The sequence below is a fragment of the Podarcis vaucheri genome (genome assembly GCF_965113315.1).
Source record: "Podarcis vaucheri genome assembly, chromosome: 2".
NCBI lineage: Eukaryota > Metazoa > Chordata > Lepidosauria > Squamata > Lacertidae > Podarcis > Podarcis vaucheri.
The window spans coordinates 56895925-56911858 of record NC_138760.1 but is presented as its reverse complement, the minus strand read 5'-3'; the positions used below and the strand labels follow the sequence as shown (position 1 = coordinate 56911858).

The window sequence follows — 15934 nt, the reverse complement described above, 5'->3', positions numbered from 1 at the left end:
AGAACAGTTTGTAAGCACTGGAGGCTCAAGCATTTACTGAAGTTATGTGGGAATACACCGACCGGATCAGTCCCTTGGAGCACAATAATTTTGAAACAAAAGTACTGTAACTTCAAGTTAGGAAGTCAAGGTTATCTGAACCTAATTCAGAGGTACTCCTACCAAGAAACAAGATACAGAATATATAATGTCTGCATCATTTGAGTAAATATTTTTCATTTGTAGCATAAAGATTGCTTTAACCCAATTTAGTTTGATTTAATATTTGCATGCCACTTTTGCAAAAAAGTTGAGCTCAAAATGGCTCACAATAACGAAGTATTAAAAACAAGTGAACAGCATTTTGATCAATACACTCATATCAAGTACACAATAAGTAAGGCAAAATCATTTTACAAATAATGCAGTTCAAAACAACCTCATATTAAAAAAAATATCCAAAAAGATTTTTTTTCAATATTTATGGCAAATCAAGACCTAGTGAAAAGCATTTCAGAATTCGATGTCACTAAATGATGACCTTAAATATGTTGTGTGTTTTAGACAACACTTTCTCTCATATAAAATCCCACTACTTTTAGGGATCTCCAATAGGCTACCTTTCCATGGATAATTAGATACGTGTACCCAAAATGGGGATTTTCCAGTGTAGTATGGCAGCTCTGGAATCCTTTTTTTGGGAGGCCTCCAAGGCTACATCATATGGTGTTAACTGTCAACTGAACACTTACTTATTTTAGAATACATTTTAGTTCTCAAGTCTCAACATGGATAGTTTTGCTGTCACTGTATGTAATTATATTGATATCTTGCATTGATTTTTTGCTTTGTGTTTTGTTAGGTTGTTGTAAACTACCTTAAGCACATTCGGGATGGAAATGCAGTTTAAATATCCAAAATATACTGAAGCAAATTTAAGACAGTCAAGAGCTACCACCAGTCCTGTTTGGAAAGTAGAATCACAATATGTGAATAATAAACAAAATAATAAAAATATAACCCTGTCTGATGCAAGGCCATGTTTGCCAAATTTCATCAACCTGACACGTCAAATGCTGATTTAAAACCACAGACTTCAAGCCTCAGCAAAAGTAGTTTCATAAAACAATTATATTTAGTTCTTTATGCAATTAGAGTAAAACATAACTAGTTATGCATTTCCAAACACTCATATTGATATAAACGAAGTGGTGAAATAGTCCAAGTGGGAAAAATTCTCATTGAGCTAAATTTTTATTCTCCTACATTTCTTATCTTTTTCTTTTATTTTTTTACTCTACTGATAGGATATATTGAGGCTTGTATTCCCCCCCCCCCGGCATGTTATACAAAGGTATAAATAATTCTTTTAAAATCTGAAGCATTTTTAAATACAGTATTACAAACAACTTTTTATGACCATAATCTCAAAACCATCCTCTTAGCATTTAAAGCCCAAAGAGCTCATCTATTTACTTGAAATGCAGCAGTGCAGTACATAATGTCATTTGCTCTGCGCTATACAGTTATCAGTAGTTTCTGGTCAGATGCAGTTCAATAAAAACTGCAAGTTTTGGAATTCTACTTACTTCAAATATTGGTATTCCACATTACCTAGTGTTCCAGATAACAAGAGTACACTGCATATGTTGAAATTCCATTCAGTGTTGTGAGACCAACATTGGAATTTGCATAGATATTTAACAGAGGCACAATGACTTGCAGTGAAGACATTACCATGTTGTCATCTGTAACACACTTCCCAAGTATTTCTCACATACAATAGCCAAAACTTAGCACGTAATTTCATAGTTCACTCTTGACCGAAACAACAAATACCCAACTAAACAGAAAGTTCAACGTTGTGTCATCTGGAGGAGGTAGAGCACTCTGGAGGAGCCAGCCACTGATGCTGCAAAGTGCAGCATGCATGACGTACGACATGCACCAGGCCCCCTCAACAATATCCAACAAATATTCAGAGGGGTGAAGACACCTCCCCCGCCCCCGAGTTGGCATGCCTGCTAAGATGTACCCACTGTTTTATATTTCAAATTTCTCATTGTTGTTTTAATGGGTATAACATTAGTCCCAGGTAGTCTACTTAAATTCACCTACCTAAAAAAATAAAATAAAAAATGTTTCTGCTCTAAAGGAAAGTATTGTGAACTTACTCTGGACATGGGATTAGCAACAAGGCTTTGTTTAACTATGCACACGAGCCCTGCTTGCAGTTCTTTGCTCCCTAACCTTGAGGTCAAGCTGTAATTTTCCAAAGTCAGTAGACACATGCCAAGTTATATACCAGCTCATCTCTTACACCCATGTTCAAGTGGCCAGGTAAGTAATAAAAGCACAGAAATCCAATAGTAGAATTATATTTTTAAAATATAATTCTCCATCAAAACTTGCTTTACTCCCCAACAAGGGAAAAGATGAAAAGAAAATTGTTAAGTCAATGCTTGAAGCAACAGACCTTGTTGATGCTGAGCTTTGCTAGTATACACAGTTTTCGAGTTTAAAATGTGTATCCTTCTCAATTTCTTACCACCTTATTTCCTTACTGTCTCCCTAGGATCAGATGAAAATGAGAAAGGTCTATGTATCTGCACACTGATGACTATATAACCCAGATCTCAAAACTGGAGATTTCCAGCTTCAACTTCAACTGTGTCCGTTCACCCAGAGTTTTATGTAGATGCTTAAGCAGAACAAGGAAAGAACCCTGCACGCAACTCGCCACGGGGAGGAACAGTAGCTGCCCCAGCATCATTTTCTGAGCCCTGTCTCAGAAGGAATAAGCAGAGCCTACTTAACAGTGCACCCAAGCCCTACCCCCTTGGTCAATGGTACTGATTGTGACTGAAAAGTCCAGAGGAACCAACAGGAACACAGTCCACCTTCCATCTTCTGATGTAAATAATCCACAAAAGTGATAAAGGCTGTTTCCAGTCCCAAAGCAGGCTGTAACCCCAGATTGAAATAGCTTACCTTAAAGTAATAAGAATTTATCTTATTTTATACACACATTGTTTTGCTCTCATATCATAGAAACAGCTTCCAGAAGTAATACAATATTTCAGGTTATCTAGAGAGATTAACTTGTGTTTTGCAAGTTAATCACTGGGCCCTTTATGGGCAAGTTCAATGATGCCAAAGTTTTTTTTTAAAGCCATAGAAGAAACATGCACACAGGACAATATATTGCAATTGCGTATAAGGAAAGTTTTGGGAAAGTCCAATGGTGAATAGAGCTAAACATATTTTTAGCATTACAGGATCCTAACAGACCTACAAGGAGGTCATTTCCTTTAGATATGTTCATACTTAAAAGTGAATTCAAAGCTGGAAAGCAAGCCAATGGAACATCAACGCTTATATTCCCATTAGAGAAGGTAATGTGGCTTAGTGTACAGTTTTGGACTTCGGCTAGATTGTGATCAGCATGTTCTAAAGTCAGAAAGAAGGAACAGAAAGAAGCCAAAAACTTGTGAAAAATAGAGGAGAGCTCTATTGATCCCTAATACCTGTCACGCAAATGGAGGAGCCTACACAGGTTCCATCTTCTCAACCAGGAAAGATAACCTTAGTTCACCCATGGTAAAAAAAAAAAGGCAACAAGTTATCTCACAAAACAACAAAGAGAGACTATAAAAGCATGGTCCACATTCCAAGGCAATGCATAATTTTTAAGAACATTTTTAAAATGTTCATTTTCCATTTTAGTTAGAACGCTACTTACTCTTATCATTTATGCTAAGTACGGTGGAGCACTCATGGGTTCTGCTATGGGTCAGCAGAGCTCATGGCTGAGACAGACATTATCCTCCCATTTAATATAAGCAGGGTACTGACAATACTATTCAAACTGACAGCACTTGCAAGTTTCTGCACCAGCCAAAACTCATGTGATTGTGTAAAAAAATACCTATTTAATTTTGAACATCAAGCATTAGAACAGAACATTAAGGAAAGGTTTGAAACTCTTTGGAATTAGTCATCCAGTTGTCATAATTAATGAGTTGTGAGCATCAAGTAGGTGTGATGCCAGTTTTAGACCTGCCACATCTTGCAACAGTATCTGCATTCATGTATCAAGAAAAGTTATAAAGACATTCAAGTCACTGTGTAAAAACACAGGGAGATCCAGGAAAGCATAGCTTTGACAAGTGAGCATTTTTTACATCCTGTTTCAGCAGACATATGCTTAAAAACCAATGAGAGTCTGACCATTCTTAGGAGATACAAGAAATTCCTATGAGATTAACTCAGCAGCCTTTCACCAAACCTAACTTACATATGGATACAATGACTGGGTAGGAAGATAGGTGCTGTGCAGGTTCCCTCTACATGACTTACAGGAACTAATAGGGCACTGTCTATTTTTACAGACTTTTGACTTCACACTGTTCCTTCTTATTTAATTTAAAGCACATAATCTCATCATATTCTGAACTATTCTGCCACCTCCCACCTCTAGGAAGATCTCAACCTATTTTCTTTTCTTGTCAAAGGGAGGCTGACATGTCTATAGTTACTGGTATTCTTCCATAACAATTTCTTAACATTCTGTATAGACAGATCACTTCACATCTTTCCAGGAGGATTCTTCATATTTAATCAATATCTTGAAATTTAAGACAGGATAGCTTTATAGGAAAAATGCATTAAGCTGCCATATGCACAGTTCTGAAATAAAACATGCCTTATGGCCAAGAAGAAATAGAATATAGTATGTCCCTGCTACCCAATTCAAGAAAAGTTGCTTCACACTTGCAAAGGATGGGTCCATCCATATGCAGAGTGGGTGGTCATACTTTCTGCTAGTTCAGAAGGAGTATGTCTGAAGACAACTGATAAGCATGCAACTAGGAGCCTAAAGCTTGTCCATACTTCCACTTGTCCCATGCCTAGCTCAGAAAATGATTTGTGCTTTGGCAAAACCATGCTTAATCATGTTAACAGGCTATCAAGCAGTTTCACTAGAGTTACAACTAAGGAATAAAAAAAAAACCCCAAAATAAAAATAAAAACCAAAATCAACCACTAAGGGTACAAAGAAGAAACAAAGAATCAACCCCAACTCTTAAATAGAAGTAGGTTTTCATTTTGGGATATTTTCCCTTGTGTTTGTTAAGCACTGTTCTCTTAAAAACTTGGGTGTCCAGGAGTAACCTTAAGAGTGGTTTCCCCCACTGCAACATGCTGTTAAAAGGAGATGTGCAAGTCAGTTGAAATTCTACTTTTTGTCTCACGTTTTAACACAAAAACAAAATCCATTTATCTCTGTGAAGCAAATGTTTGCTTCATTGTGGGAGGGGTGCTCAGGGGTAGGGCACCAATTTTTTTAACCCTAGGAGAGCTGCTGCTAGCTGGAGTAGACAGGGCTTAATATGCCAATGCAGAGCTTCGCGTGTTCATTCTGAAGTGGTACAGTCCAAGAGGGCTACTATACAACATGGCTCTTACTTCTTTTTCTATATAATAGGAACAATGTGCTCTTGCCCATGTCCCCTGGAAACTGAGCCAGTTTTCTCCAGCCAAAGGACCATTTCTTCTGGGGTTGTTTGTATTCTGGTGTGGATGGGGAAGTACAAAAACAGATGCAATATTTGTCAAATATGAGGAGTGGTTGCATAGCTTCCCTTTAAAATAAACACAAATTGGCTCTATTGGGGGGAATGAAAACAACAGCCATTGCCCTCCGCCAATATCCCATTGGACACCACATCAAGTCACTGTGCTAACCTCAAAATACCTATATGAATGATTTAATCAAATCTGATGACTATATGGGCATAATAAATAAGTAAACAGGTGACCAGCAGCACAATAAAGCATGATCACTTGTGTTTATTTACTGCAGTTTGCTATAATGTATCTGTAGTTTTGCTTTAACAGGTGGTTCAGAGGATACTGAATTGGAAAGTCTACAAAGAACAAGCAAGTAATTGTGCTAATAAGAGCCTGACTAATAAAGATTACATTACTAAATAACTGCTTTCTACCACTAAAGAATAGAAGGCTGTCAACTGATAAGGAAATAGCAGCTGTTTCTCAGAGACATACCAGTATCATCATGCATTTTGTACATTTAGTCAAGATGCAAGACACATCTAAGTAATTAATTAAACCTCACGGTTTAAAAAAGATTTTTGTAAAAGTAAACACTGATGGTAGTAATCAGCAGATATTTGCTTAATATACACTAAAGGATGTCAGTTAATATTCTGCACTGTGCTATAACTTCATTTGAAAGAGAAAAAAATGGTTGGTGTCGTTCCTCAAGGTTAAAATCATTTTGAAACATGTGCCATTGCTTATCAGCCTCCAAAAGGACAAGGGGACATATTTTAATGCAGAGATTGCACAACTGAGCCAAATTTGCAGGAGTTCTTGCTCCACACACTGGTACCAATCCATAATTTCCATTATAAAATTGTGTGGGTGTGCGCACGCATGCGTATACAGACACACACACCAGCTTGAATCATACTTCAGACGACAGAAAGGCTCTCTTTAAAAGAGAAAAAACCTGAAAGCACTATTAAAGACTTCATACTCTTGAGGTTTGCTGCATACAGAGCATGCATTGTGATACTCTTGAACATATTAGAAATAAGAGTCACAAATAATTATGGCACATCTCTGCTTTCAAGAAGCTTTGGTGCAAACACAACTTTAGAACTTCAGCAATTTTTCCTGCAGTAGGCAGTGAAATCTTGTTCTGGATTCAGGCAGAGTGCATGCACTTTCAAAACTAAACCTGTCATCATCTGTGTTCCACAAGCACAGCAATACTTAAAATGGGAGATCCCTTCCAGTGCTCATTTGATGGGAGGGTTGGGCGGCCCTTAATGAAATCCACTCCACTTTTAGCCAAATAGACAAATAATGTCTCCAAAAGTTTTTTTTTTAAAATAGTCACTATTAGGATGTCACATACAGTAAGGATTCTGGACCCCTGTAATTCAAGCAGGGGCACTAAGTTCTGCAGTTGCATAAAAATTCAGTGGTGCAAGAAGAACATAAAATTATGACATCTACTTTTTCTGTAACCCCTTGCACCATATGGCGTCCCTATGCTTGTTCGATTTCATTCTACTCTTACTAGGTAGAACATGCATACACACAGACTAAGGATCACAATGTATCAGAGTTTGCACCCATATCACCTGAGAGTTACTGCTGAATGTTTCTATATTGTGTTTCCCAGGGTGAGGCAATCTAATCCATAAATTGCCAACATGAATGCCAAACACTGTAGAATCAAAAGCCTGTCTGGGTGTGACAAACTTGCTTGTAGCAAAGGCTGTGGTGTGCCTTTTAAAGTGAGAGTTCTTTGAAGATTAAGGCTTCAGTAACAATGTTTGCTGATGATGTAAGCAATTTAATTGAAGCATTGTTTAAAGAATAAGCATATGTTAACTCATCATATTTTATGCACTGCTCCTGTGCATATAAACACACCTGAATTTAAAAAGTCTTGGATTTCTGAAACTTATCTAAAAACTATTATTTAAATAATCCTTATCACCTAAGGGGTATCCTAGATAAGTGGTTCTTCCTCACTCATGTCTACCACTCTGAAAAATGCAGAACAAGGAGAGGAGCAAAAGGAATATAAATATTTCGTTTTACAGGGCAGAAAGATTGCTTCAGCCCCTCTCGCCATGGTTGGTACCTTGTCTCTACCACTGTGTTCTACCTTCCTTCTACAGCTCTTTCAATGACATGATTTTAAATAGAGGTTCTTAAATGCACTGAAGTTTTGGCTATATTAAAGAAGAGGGAGGGAAAATATTGCAACAGCCTTTATTGCTTAAGCAAAAATCGTCTAACTCTTGCTGAACAACTTTTGAGTTTTACGAGTTGGAGTGACTTGTTCATGTTCTCCCAGTCTGGTTCTAGGTAAATCTTGCACATGTATAGCCAGTTGTTTTTTGTTTGTGAAATGCACTGAATCCAATTTGGGCCTGTTTGGGAAGTGTATAAAACAAATGCTGTCCCCTGTTCTCCTCCTAGCTCCTTGCTGTCCATCAGAGTAACTGGTTTATTTACATGAATATGAGAATCATTCCAAAACTTCCTTATAAAGGCCACTTGAAAACCCTGATGCCAGGAAGTGATTCAAGGACAGGGAAATTAAGACCAAATGAGATAAAAATTCTAAATCTGTTTTCACAACTCTTGATTCAAATTATGAGATTTTATCATAAATAGCCACAGCAGGAGAAAACCATCAACTCTTTGCTAGCTGTTTAGAAACTACTTGTGTGAAAGCAACCCTACAGATTTCAGTGGAGTTACCCAGGGAAAAGATCAGAATCTGAACTTTTGTTTCAAATGTCTTAACAGCAAGAAGTCTGTGAGTATGTTTAACAGATGTATTTTCAGTTAATAGATTCAAGGTATTTCAATAGTCTGCTCTAATGTAAGCTAAGTATATAGAATTGCATTCTTTCTGTCATCAATAATATGTCTTCCTATCTCAACCTTAACCTTCTTTATTGCTAAACAGGCAAGGTGTCCCACTTTTATGAAGAAGTATACAGAAGAAAATATTTGTAAACATGAGGGCAGAGCATCAGCAAAAAGCAGTTGCTATGACCAAGTCTATTATACTGCTGACTTCAAACAGTGACACAATGGAAAATAAGACAATGAGATCTTTAAAAGACAATAAGACACCAGGAGTGCAATCTTATACTCAGAAATAAGCGCCACTTAGTTCAGTGGAACATCCAAAAAATAACGCATCATTGCCAACTTTTTCCTCAGATGTCCAAATAGTTGCCTTATTATGCAAGATAAAGTTCTATTTAAGAATAACTTATTATTCTTCAATGAATAATAAGCTAACACTACACTCACAGGATTTTAAAAAGTTTTTAAATCAATGTGAAAATTAATCTTTAGTTGAATCACTCAGCCTCCATTTTCTGCTAAATGGTATGATCTTTTGTGCCTTTCTTAAAAAAGGAAATATCGCAAAGAGATGGCATGTAGTATTATATTATTAATAATATCCTGCTTTCTCACATGGTTTATCTAGCATTTTCAAATGGTCAAAGTGCTTTGCATACATTTTCTCAGTAAAAGTATATTGCATTGACAGCTGCATTGTATTTTGAGAATTACAAGCAGGTCATATTACAGAATCTAGTCAACATTATTCTAGCCAGGACGTTATTTCTACAACCATAATGATGTTTTTGCTTTTACAGCATGCTTACAAACAAATACGGAGCGATCACTTACCTTTCTGTCTATTATCCACCACTGTGTTTTTGCAAGACCAAGCTCCAGCATTTGCAGCAGGCCTAACAACGTAAGTAATCTCCCATTGCCACAAGTAATCTCCCATTCTACCAGGCCAGAAATACTATGCACTGGCATGTCAAATGCATGCATACCCTTTATAGTTTAAAAGACTGCTGGCAAAAGGGAGAGAGCCACATGTACTCACTCTATTTCTCTGTGCTGCATTTCTGGATTCAAACTGCACTGCAGGTTACACTGGCTCTGTGTGCAGCTTTCTTCTCCCTTTGTGTCTTTAGAGACCAGAACTAAGATAACAGGGAGCCACAAGCACAGCTCATATTGCTCTATGTTGTTTTTTTTGGTTGAGAAACCACAGAAGGACAATTCACACTATTTTACAGACCTTTAACCACCACCATGTGGGCAGATAGACAAGCAGGGAAGCCAGCCCATCCACGTCCAGCTGCTACCCGCCCTCCCCCCCCCCCCGGCCTGCGTATCTATTCATTAGGGCAGAATTGGTACTGGCTATAGCTGAGAAATAACCTGCATATCTGCTTTAAAGTGTCTGGGCACATTTATTTGCAACCCGAGTCTATAGGTCCGCTTCAGCTGAAGCAGACCAAACGTTGCTTTACACTGCTGCAGGCATAATGGCGTCCTACCCTAATAAGATGGCACTAGGGATATCCTTGATATCCAACCAGGGATATCCCCAAGAATCATAATTAGTTGCATACATTGTATGAGCTTTCACACTTCCAGGAATCCCTCCAAAGTTCAAAAATGCTGCATTGTGGAACTGGTTGTGTTCCGATCTCCTCCCCAGCAGCACAGTACTCTCATACAGCAATGCAGCATCCCATCCAGGAAAACAGTGATGCAGCAGTGCCAACAGCTGTTACTAGGGACAGGACTGGATTATGTCACCGGACATACATTTTGGCATCACATTAATATCAACAGTCAAGCACTTGGTCCTTATGTACTGCTATACTGTTCAAGGTGGGTAGAATTTGTTTTGTTCTCAAGTGCCCTTAAAGCATCAGATCCTTATTTCTAATTTGTGACAGAAGAATTTAGGCCTATGTGCTTATAATGAAGAGACCCGAGTCTAACACTCTGACTACTGGACTATTATCCAGAGTGCATGTTAACAGCCAGTTACCATCCTCCTGTTTACAGTACCCTAGATTTATACATAATGTCATAATGAACTGCAGCATATGTGAATATATATAATTAAACTATATTCTTGTAAAATATCTACATAAACATTAAAGCCAACATCCTTCAGAAAGAAAGCCAGCTCTGTACTTCTAACAGAGGATCTTTCGCTATAAGAGAAAATCCCTCAAGGATATGAATTTTGTATTTCAAAAGGCATTCAGATGAGACTAAAAAGAGATTCTGCACTTATTATATTTATATAAACATTGCAAAACCCCTCTTTATAGAAGAGCCGACTTATATTAGGAAGCTACTTGTGTATGGATATGTTAAAATAGCAAGAGGTCACCCAGTGAATGGGTTAGTCACGATCAAGTAACACTGCCATCTATTTAAGCCATTTTGTTACAGCTGCCAAGATAGTTTGTGTGTAGTGATACTAAACATGGGCCCAAGAAGATTCTGGCAATTATAGGTCCAGAGACAGCCCTGATTTGATGCATTTAGGGCCTTTCATTTATGTAAAGCTTTGCAAACACACTTTATATTGCACATTTTGTTTTGAATTGCATATACCTTGCATGCTTACTTGAACAATGAGGGCCAACTCATTTATTTTTTAGTTATTTGTGCAAAGAAAAAAGCATTATGGATTTTATACTAGAAAAGGTAAATGTCCAAGATTATTTTAAAATTCATAAGAGGATTTGCTTGAGTGCTAGGTTCTTCTTTTGAAGTCCTGCTCTTGTCTTGCTCATCACAGAACTCAACCAGTGACAAACTGGAAACCAATTCATTAAAATACCTTTCTTTTGCTAGGCACAAGAAAACATCAGACTTGGTCTTGCCATGGCCTTCTGTTTACTGCTTAAGTAAACAGACAACAACCTACTGCTACAAATTATTTTTGACCACAATACAATATAAGAAAAGCATGTGTCAAGATACAGACCATAGCCCCAAGAGCAGCAACCCAAAAATGGTGTGCCAGTACACCAACAGAAAATTTCCATCTCTGACATTCATAGATTTGAGGCCTTAACTACAGGAGTAAGGACACGGTCTTATTCTGTCACAGTGTAGCTACGTTGTCACGGTACAGAATGAATTAAACAGGAAGTCAGAGCTTGCTGCAGTGACAGTGCTAGTGCTAATGGTTTCCAAGGTTAAATTTGGTCTTCTACACGAGCCTTTTATACACTTCCAGTCTGAAAAATTATTTCAAGACTTCTGGCTATACAGCATGAACTAAAAAGTCTCATTAATGATAGTACTTTTACCAGAGAACTGCATGCAAGATAATACAAGAACTTCCACTTCTCTGTGCAGTATAACTAGATTATAAAATATATTTAGATCTTTAAGACTGTATTTAAGTCAAGTATAGGTTTCTTCTGATGTACCGGTTTTCCTATCCCAAATTACAACAAAACTAGGTCACACCATGTTTTTTGCTTATACAATGCTTAGAAATGCAACAAAAATTTTGCAATCTTTGCTTTTTCACACACCACTCATGATTCCTTAGGTTTCAAAATCCTCTTTATAGAAAAAATTAAACCCATCAAGCTTAATCACAAATTACAAAATAAAAAATAAAATTGCCATTGTCCAGATTTTCACTGATTACATGGCTGGCTGTTTTTAATAGTAATTAACCTTCAGAAACTGGAGACAAATTCCCAATACATTTTAAGCACACAGCCTCTTTCCTGATAACATATGCCCTCATTTGAACAGCATAGGCCAATGTCTGAAGCGAGTCTATATCTATTTTTAGTAATGACTTATAATCTACCAAAATCTATTACCCTTGCTGGAGGAGATCAGCTCAACATTTTGTAAGAAAACTGTAAATCCCAGTGGACTATTTTTTTTTTTTAACAGATGCATTCCTATTGAAAGGAGAAATTTCACAAAGCCATAGGCATATTTTCCGATAGTCCAGTTTTAGGATCCAATACTTGTGTACTGAAAACATAATGCTATTGCCATATGGTAAAAAAGGGGGGGATTCCATTTCAGCTGCTCAGTTTTTTTAGGACTTATCCACCCCACAAAAGAATTATTTCAATAATCACTCTTGCAACTGTTTTATTGATCAGGTGCATTAACTTGACAGCAAACTACCTATATAACAGATGCACTATCAGGCTATAGTTACTTCTCTGACAAACACTATACAGAACATTCATGATTCAGAGATGAGCAATCATGAAGCCTGAAATGTCAAAGGATAAACTATATACAAGAGGTGTATTTTTAAAATTAAGTCCTCAGCTCTAATAATAGAAACCATGCAAAAACAACAGAGTCTTGCTATTTCTGCAACCATTTAACACATTTATGAATATTCTATTTAGTATTATTAGAATAATCTCACCTGAAAAGGAAAGATATTGTCAGCTCTGTTCAAACTGTCTTCCATCCAAGATTTCGGAGCAAAAGCGGAGCTGGGCCGTGCATACTTCTGCAACTGGATATGATTACTTGGGAAATTCTTCTTCAGGGGTGAGATGGAGTTCAGGGGTGTGATTCCTCCATTCAGTCCCCTGCGATGGTCTCGCCCTTGGGACCCTCCCCACCCACCATATCCACCACCGCCACCGGGACTCCATGAAGAAGACGGTGTAGGTGATGGGCTTTGGTAGCTGCTCCATGGAGAAGGTGGTTTGTTAAGATTATTAGCAAGATGAGGCAGTTGATTAAAAGCAGCATTTCTATGCGTAAATGGAGGTGGATGAGGGCTTGCAGGAGACCTTCTCTGTTGTTGATGCTGATTGTGATGATGCTGAAAATGGGGGTGATGAGGGTGGTGCTGAGAGAGGGGTCCAATCTGAGGGGAAAAACTACCCCCAAAGCCAGGACTGACATGATGTGGAAAATTCTGAAACAGCAGAGCACCATTATTAGCTGAAGCAGGAGGAACCCCTCCCTGATGGAAGAAACTCGCATCTTCATTGATTATTGTTGAAGAAGAAGGAGCTATAGCTGCTGACCAGTTACTGAAACCAGTCAGAGAAGATGCTGTAGATGTCAAGGGCTGGCTTGAAGTACCCAGCCCTGTAGCCTCTTGATAATCAAATCCTGTTAACACTGGCGATTCTATTCTTATTTTCTCCTTCCCATTGCCGTTCTCAGAAGAATTATCCCCCTGGTTTTCTTCAGATTTAGATTTCTCTGATTCAGGCAGCATGCCTGCTTCCTGACTTTGACTAGGGGAAAGCTGCTGTTTTTCTAGGGAGTCTTGCTTTTCCTGTTGCTGAGTTTTAGATTTTTCAGACCCCAGAATCTCATCCTGAATGTTATGGGCAGCTGGAGCAGGAAAGAGCCAAGCTGACCCAGCACTACTGCCATTGGCAGCTGTGTTATTTATAAAAGCAGCGGGGCTGGGGGTTGCATTTTGATGGTGGTGCGGAGGCTGCAGATGTGGATGAAATCTGACTGGAAAAGCTGACTTATTCCCGGTGTTGTTTTGCACTAACACGCCAAACCCGTAATCCCCCATTTATTTTATTTAGGATTTTAATTCCGCCTGGAAAGAAAAAACAAAACAAAACTTTAAAATGTTTTTGTTCTTCTACTAAAGCAAGGTAATTGAAAATTACTACAGATCTTTCACCTCCCCCTTCTTTCCCACCTACCCACTTGAGATATCTGATTTGGATATTATTCCTGGAATCTTATTAATGAGATCACTTAAAATATTGACATGGATAGACTTGTGTTCACTTCCTTCAGATATCCAGAAGGAATAGAAAGTAAATCTTTGGTTAACAAAATAAGAGGTTTCCTTTTTTTCTAAAAGGAAATGCACAAGAATGAAGTGGGGATGAAAGAAAGCTCCTGGGAATTCTTTTTTAAAAAGATTTTTAAAAAACTTTTTTGCCTTAACAGCCGCTTCAACCTGCCCATGTACACGTTAATGGAAACAATACCATGACATCTGGTGCTCCTCACTCCTTCACAGCTCCAAAAATATATTTAAATCTGGAATAATTTAATAAATTCTATATAATCTAATATATATCTGTGTTCTATTCTAACAGTCTTTGCTGCTAAAAATCTGAAATTTTTACCTCAAGATTTCAATGGTGGAGCAAGTTGTACAGGAGAGCTTTCCCCGCCCCCCCAACCTGTGCTGCTACTGCCTTTGCCTTGTCGGACTATATGTATAATATGCTCTATGCGGATGCCCTTCTGACAAGTCCTTTCCATATAAAGCAGGGGAGGGTGCGAGGATTTGTTCCTGTTTTAATCTCTAGATATCTGCATTCACTGCGTGTTGTGTGTATGTGTACGGACTGAGTTGTGCAGGAGGAGGGTGGATTCTTGTTGTTGCTGCCGCTGGTTGGGTGGGTTCCTGGTTGCTGCTTTTCCGAGCTCGCTTCCTATTATGATCCGATATTTGTGTGTCCTTCAGATGAATCCTGGCTGCCTGCAGAGGAAAAATTTCACCTCAGAAAAATCAGCAGTCAAGTGTTTGGAGGGGGCGGGGGCGGGGTGGGGGGTTGAAATAAGTATATCTGGCAAGCAGGGTTTAGGCATTTTAAAGCCATCAGCAGAATAATTTATTGTGCGACAGCGGGGGGGGGGGAGAGATCGGGCTCAGATCCTTGGACTGAGAATATTTAGAAAGCGGGGGGGGGGGGTTGGAGAGAAGAGAGACGAACCTCTTTCGAAGGTGGGGGAAGGTGAGGAGGAAAATATAGGGCTGATGCCGCCCTTGCTCCCTCGGAAGGGGGGGGGAGAATGAAAGAGAGCAGGGATTTCACCCCCACCCCCGCAGAAGGACTTTTACCTCAGGAGGGGCGCAGTCTCCGGCGGGGAGGGGATGGCGCTGGCGGGGGGCCGGGCTCCTCTCTCCCCCATGGGAGCCGGTTTCTCAAGGGAGGGAGGGTCACGAGGATCGCTGGGTGGCGAAAGAGCAGGGAGGGGCGATATCAAGCCTGGCTCCGGAGGGTGGAGGAGGAGGCGGCGAGGGAGGCGGCGGTGGCGGCTCCCAGGGGTCCTGCCTTTCCTCCCGCTGCTGATGCTCCGGGGCTGCGGCGGCTGCTGCTGAGGCTGCTTCTCCTCCGCCTCGGCTCCTCCCGGCGTCGTTCTTTTCCCCTCATGTAACACAACTGTTTCTCGGGCGGAAGGACCGGGGGGCTCCTGTTTAGTCACGAGGCGCTGGGCTACTCTGTCGTTCCGCCGGTTCGCCACTCCGGCCCGGCCGCCTCAGCCGCCGCCGCCGCCACCGTCGTCGTCGTCGTCTCCACAGGACCGAGCCTCCGATCGAAATGACAACCAGCTGGAGACAGGCAGCGCGGCACTTCCGGTTCAGAGAAGCCACGCCTCTTTCCCCCCCATCTCTCCCTCTCTCTGGCAGCGGCCACGCCCCTCCCTCTCCTCAGCCGCTAGGCCGCCTCTCCCTAAGCCAAAAGAGGGACTGCGGGAGTCGGCAGCCCTTTTGGATGAGGGCAGAAATTGTTCGGCGCGGTGGCCATCTTTGTTTTGGGCAATTTTCTTTTCCTCAGAG

General features: G+C 39.7%; 1 protein-coding gene across 4 annotated transcripts in view; it reads right to left on the bottom strand.

Moving 5' to 3' along the window:
- Positions 1-15717, bottom strand: part of CPEB4 (cytoplasmic polyadenylation element binding protein 4) — a 53396-nt gene extending 37679 nt beyond the window's left edge. Inside the window, exons 1-3 of one of the 4 annotated variants that reach the window (XM_082213486.1) lie at positions 15215-15717; positions 14493-14851; positions 12797-13948 (exon numbers count right to left, since the gene is read on the bottom strand). In XM_082213486.1, the coding sequence (XP_082069612.1) occupies positions 12797-13921 (1125 nt within the window). In that variant the 5' untranslated portion in view covers positions 13922-13948; positions 14493-14851; positions 15215-15717. Of the gene's footprint in view, positions 1-12796; positions 14852-15214 lie in introns of all 4 variants that reach the window. The other 3 variants (XM_082213485.1, XM_082213487.1, XM_082213488.1) reach the window with 3 other exon arrangements.
- Between the last annotated feature and the right edge of the window lie 217 nt (positions 15718-15934).